At 49.8% G+C, this 5,149-nt stretch overlaps 1 protein-coding gene across 1 annotated transcript; it reads left to right on the top strand.

The window, feature by feature from the left end:
- Positions 1-242: 242 nt before the first annotated feature.
- On the top strand, positions 243-4,760 carry Cd300e (CD300e molecule). The gene is made up of 4 exons (XM_012514485.2): positions 243-264; positions 1,196-1,570; positions 2,247-2,343; positions 3,128-4,760. Exons 1-4 carry the CDS (start codon positions 243-245, stop codon positions 3,246-3,248), a joined length of 615 nt encoding a protein of 204 aa, XP_012369939.1. The 3' UTR covers positions 3,249-4,760.
- Positions 4,761-5,149: the final 389 nt, after the last annotated feature.

The raw sequence follows: 5,149 nt of genomic DNA, 5'->3' as shown, positions 1-5,149 counted from the left end.
CAGCTCTTCGGAGGCTGTAAACAGGAGGATCACTATGAGTCTGATCTAGTAGTGAGATCATGAACATCCTGTAGACCCTTCCCTAAAATACAGAAAAATAAAATAGATAGCATTAGCTCAAGATTGCAGCCGTCCTTGTGGTCCACACATGCCCAGAGCTCTTCCACCACTTCTGCTACACTTCTACTAATTTCCCATGGTCACTGCATATGTGTCTCCTCTCACTGTTAACTCACATCAACATGGAAGCAAATCAGAGCCCTTGTACAGTTGTTGCATCCATGGATGTGCAAACACACATGCATGTACACAGGCATTCCACATGCGTGCGCGCCCACACTCAAATTCCACCCAAGATCTCAGAGTTCCTGAGCACTCGCCCCAGCTGTGCGGGGCTCTGCTGAGATCATCTTGAAATGGTGCAGACTCCCAGAACCTGCTTCTCTTCTTTCTTTTTCTCTTTGCTTCCCTAACAGCTTCCTGAATTCTGTTCCTGGTTTCTAATTCCCACTCTCCCCCGGGTGCCAGATCATACCCCTTGTTCACAGTGGGCAGCTTCTCGTTTTCCTCTGAAGGCACAGTGACAGCTCAGACCTCAGTCTGGGAGACTGCGATGGGGAAGCAGCTTGTGCCTAAGCTTGTGTAAGGAAACCTATTAGGGTTTCCTGTAGACATAGGCCTTGTTCCCATGTGCAGATTCCTCCTGGAAAGGTGACAAGGGTAGGCCTAGAGGTTTCTTTTTCCTCTTCCAAGTACACATAAAGGCAGAGTAAATGAGAAATTGTGCTTTTAGAGAACAAGTCTGGGTTGCAGAAGATTCTAGAATGTAGAACCTCAATCTAAAGGGAAGTGTGTGTGTGTGTGTGTGTGTGTGTGTGTGTGTGCGGCCAAATCTTATGTCCACAGAGATTGCAGGTCTAGGATGGCAAGTCTTTTATGCTCCCACCATTAACATTATTCAGTCTGATTGTCCCACTGCCAACGCTGGGGTCCCGTGTTGGTCAGTCAGAGTTCTGCTCTGACAGGGGACAGATTTGTACTCACCCTCCTGGTCATAGCCTGCAGGGTTTTTGACTTAGGTCTTAAGCTCAGGTATCTCTTTGGGCCTTCCTGCCTGGAACAGTCCATGTCTCCCCCAGAGGATTTCTCCCTGAGCTTCAGGCGGGAAGCAGGAGATGGGTCTGTCTACATTGAGATCTGGGGTTCACCTTGTGTTTTCCAGGTTGTTTGTCTCTGAAGGGACCTGGGTACGTGAATGGCGTGGAGGGGACCACTCTGAGTGTGAAGTGTCGGTATGATCAGGGATACAGAGGGTATGCAAAATACTGGTGCCAGGGAGAGGATGACATCAACTGTAAAAGTATTGTGGGGACCGATGGAGGAGAAAGAGTAAGGTGGAACGGCCGTGTGTCCATCAAAGACCATACAGACGACTTCACTATGACAGTCACCATATATGATCTCCGACAATACGATGCTGGAATTTACTGGTGCAAAATTCAGACAGTGTTTATCTGGGACTCGTGGTCACGTGACCCTTCGGAGCAGGTGAAGGTGTATGTTACCAAAGGTAAGAACTCCCATAGCTCCAGCAGCAGAACTTATGGGACCAATGGAACATGGGGACAATGAGCTGGGAACACTGAGGTTCTGTACTGAAACATGCCTGAGTCTTGTCTTCAGTCTCAGTGGTGCTGGGAGGAGTCCAGGGTGTGGGTGGCAGGAAGAGGTGGTGGATCCCTTAGCCGGTGTAGGCTAGAGTTGGGGGTATAGGTTACAGCAATAGTTTGGCACCTGCTGTTCTTGGGAGAAGCCAAGGAATAACCCGTCAACCTCACCAGTGTTGGGTTAAAGTACCCTTAACAGTCTTCTTCTGAAGGGGTTCAGCACCCCTCTCCTGGTCACTGGCAGGATCCTGGAGCCATAGGCTGAGTTATCTTCTTCCACAATCTCTCTCTGGGGCTCCTTGTCAGGTGGGGGACTCCATGGGAAACCTCTACCCTCTCCCAGGCAGTACCAGATTGGGATAGAAAGACCTTAAGTTTCTTAAAGGTCACTCATGACGGTTATGCTAAAGACTCCTTTGGTCCCCAAGGGGCTCTTCCCAGGAGGCGGCCTGAGTGTGGCTTGAGAGAACCTCTGAAGTCCTCTGTGAGAGGCTGAATCCGTGCAATATCGGATCAAGCAGATGCTTAGCACACAGTGCGGGCAGAGCAGAGGCTGACACGTGACCTTGTCTCCCACAGCAACAACTACCACCCCACTTCCACTCACCACTCCCATCTTGCCACTGGTGCTCACCGGGCAGAACATCAGCACCGAGATGTCAACCCTCTACTCATGGTGAGGGTCCAGGGCTTGGAGACAGAGGGAGGGAATCTGCAGTCTGTGGGACCCTGGGTAAGGACTAGGACTCCTGACACAATATGTCTGGGAAACCTTCCTGTGCTATTCTTTTTCCTTTTCCTCCAACTCTGGTCTTAACATTCTCTGAAGCTACATAGGGTGCTGAGGAAGGGTGGCTTCAGGGTCACAGGCTGGCGGCTAAAGGCTGGGTTCCATGAGGGCATTGCCCTTCTCCCCTTCCCAATCCAGTCCTCTCCTTGTCCATCCAATTCCGGACTCATGGTCCTAATTCTGGGGCCCCTTTCAAAGATCTTTACTCAGCTGGGGCTCTTGTTGCAGTTCTTTGCGAGGCTTGGGGTGGGGGATGCTGTGGCGACAGGCTGGCTCCTGGCTGGAGTTTGGATCTTTTCTCCTTCCTCATCTGATGTTTCAGTCAGACCCTGAGGGGAGGGTAATGAGGGACAAGGACTTCAGAGTGGTTTCAAAGAGTCCTTGCTAGAAAGGACAGAGTGGGCGGCTCTGGACCTTGCTTCTGAAAGCTAGGGCTATTGGGATCCTCTTCTCTCTCCACTCCACCTCCTCTCTTTAATGAGGCTCCCATGGTCACTATTTTCCAGAGGAAGAAGGGTGATGGGGCCAGAGAAAGGGGCTCCACTGGATGCTTTACTGGTTTGATTCAGTGTTATTCAGGCTTTAGAGTCAGGGCATGGGGTGGAGGTGGGGAGTTCTGGACCGTCTTTTTGAGGAGACAATTCATGTTCTGTCCCCGTGTGCTCCACAGGTCTCTGCTCAGCAGCCTCCACTTTCTGCTCCTGGTCTTCCTGAAGCTGCCCCTATTTCTGAGCATGCTCTGTGCTGTCTTCTGGGTGAACAGACCTCAGAGGGCTGTTGGGGAACCATAGAGCCAGCCTGTAGAGAGGTCCTGCGGTGTACCGCCCTCGGAGTGCCCTGTGCCCAGATGCGGCCCTTCAGACTGGACCTGAGAGATCTTTGGTGCTGGAGCACCTGGAAGGGAGGCAGCACAGACTGGTTCTGGAGGGCCTTCTTGTTTCTGTGCCTCAAAAGAGGCTCCTGGATCCTAGAAGACACTCCTCTGGTGTCCTCAGCTCCTGGATCCTAGAAAACACTCCTCTGGTGGCCTCAACATGGAAAAAGGAATAAGGTTTCCTGGCCCAGGCCTGGGGTTCCTTTCTCCTTCCCAGGCTCCCTGGCTCTCTGTCCTCATGCCCACCCTGCTGGGGGAAAGAAAAAAGTCTCTGAAGAATAAAAAATAACCACGTGCTCACGAGCATGCGCCATTGATCTTCCCCTAGACACAAGAGCCTCTCAGGCCAGTGTCTTCTGGGCCAGTCTTCAACGCCTTCCTTTGCGTCAGACTCAGGTGTTGTGTCCTGGAGACCATAGGGAACCTCTGGATGTTTTACACTTTTCCAACTTTTACGTTGAGATAGTTAAGAGCTTAACACTGTGTGTAGAGTACACGGAGCCCTGAGATGCATTCTCCAGCTTCCTCCCTGGTGACATGTTGTGTAGCTGCTGTGTAATGTTGAACTAGGGAGTAGGCATGGGGACCATACCGTTGGCTAGACCATGACTGCTAGGGTTTGGACCTTAGGTGTTCTCCAAAAACTCATCTGTTGAAGGCTTGGTTCAGAGGTAGAGACTTGGGGAGGTGACTGGGATCACCAAAGGTCCTGATTTGAACACTGATGAGTCCCCTTATGGATTCTTGGGGAGGGAGCTTTGTGATAAAACTGAGCTTCTTGCTAATTCCCCATTGCCATGAGGGGAGCAGCTTCCCTGGCCTTACACTTCCGTGGGGAGGAACTACCTACCTCAGGTAGGAACTACCTACCTTAATGGCCCAGTGACCATGGCCTGAAACTCTGGGAACGTAAGCCAGAGTAAGCCATCCCTCTTTCAGTTGGTTTCTCTCAGGCATGTTGACATCGAGATGAAAATCTAACTAATACACACAGATCTCTTTTAGTTTGCAGTTTGTGTACGCGTTCACTTACATGCATCTGCGTGGAGCTCTGTGCCGTTTCATCTCACAGTAGAATATCGAGCTGTCCTAGCATCATAAGGACCTCCCTCTTGTGGCTTCTTCCATTCTGCCCCTCCCATCCCATTCCTGTCTCCTGGAAGCCAGTGCTAATGTATTTGCCATGCCCAGTTTTGTCATTTTGAGAGTATCATAAAAATGGAAGCATGATATATAATATTTAGAATCTGGCTCTCTTCACTAAGCCTTTGAGAGCTATACAAGCTGTTGCACTGACTATTTCATCTTTATTACTGAGTAATATTCTATTGTCTGAATATATGATAATTTAACCATTTGTCCATTGAAGAGTATTTGAGCTTTCCCCCTCAGCATATATCATTATGAATAAAGTCACTATAAGCATTCGTGCACAAGTTTCGTGGTGTGTATATACGTTTTTATTTCCCCGGGGTTTATTCCATTACATTTTCTGGGTCATATACTGAGTGTTATGGTTTGTGTCTAGTTGTCCCCCCAAAGCCTCATGCAGTCATGGGGCAGCTTCTAGAGTTTCATGATTAACTCATGATCCAATGCTGGCATTATGGGTGTGAGTGTTGCAGCCATCCTGGGGTAGATAGCCTGAACGCAATATCAAGAAGGGAGAAAGCCTTGCTGGCTGCCATTCTTTGCTCTTCCCTTTGCTCTTTAGCTGTTTTTTGCTGCCATGAATGGCTGCCCTCCGCCATGTGCCACTCTGTTTTCGAGCCAGCTGAGTATGGACCGAAACCTCCACTAACTGTAAGCTAAATAAAC

This window comes from Octodon degus, unplaced genomic scaffold, assembly GCF_000260255.1.
Source record: "Octodon degus isolate 3935 unplaced genomic scaffold, OctDeg1.0 scaffold00033, whole genome shotgun sequence".
NCBI lineage: Eukaryota > Metazoa > Chordata > Mammalia > Rodentia > Octodontidae > Octodon > Octodon degus.
The sequence above is the reverse complement of the archived record's forward strand: the minus strand, read 5'-3'. Positions and strand labels throughout refer to the sequence as shown.

What these genes read in the sequence shown, in the direction of transcription:
- Cd300e (XM_012514485.2), top strand. Translation starts at nt 243, where the DNA reads ATGGAAGCAAATCAGAGCCCTT. An exon ending in GGAAGCAAATCAGAGCCCTT is followed by an intron (nt 265 to 1,195) that starts GTACAGTTGTTG and finishes GTCTACATTGAG; the next exon opens with ATCTGGGGTTCACCTTGTGT. An exon ending in ATGTCAACCCTCTACTCATG is followed by an intron (nt 2,344 to 3,127) that starts GTGAGGGTCCAG and finishes TGTGCTCCACAG; the next exon opens with GTCTCTGCTCAGCAGCCTCC.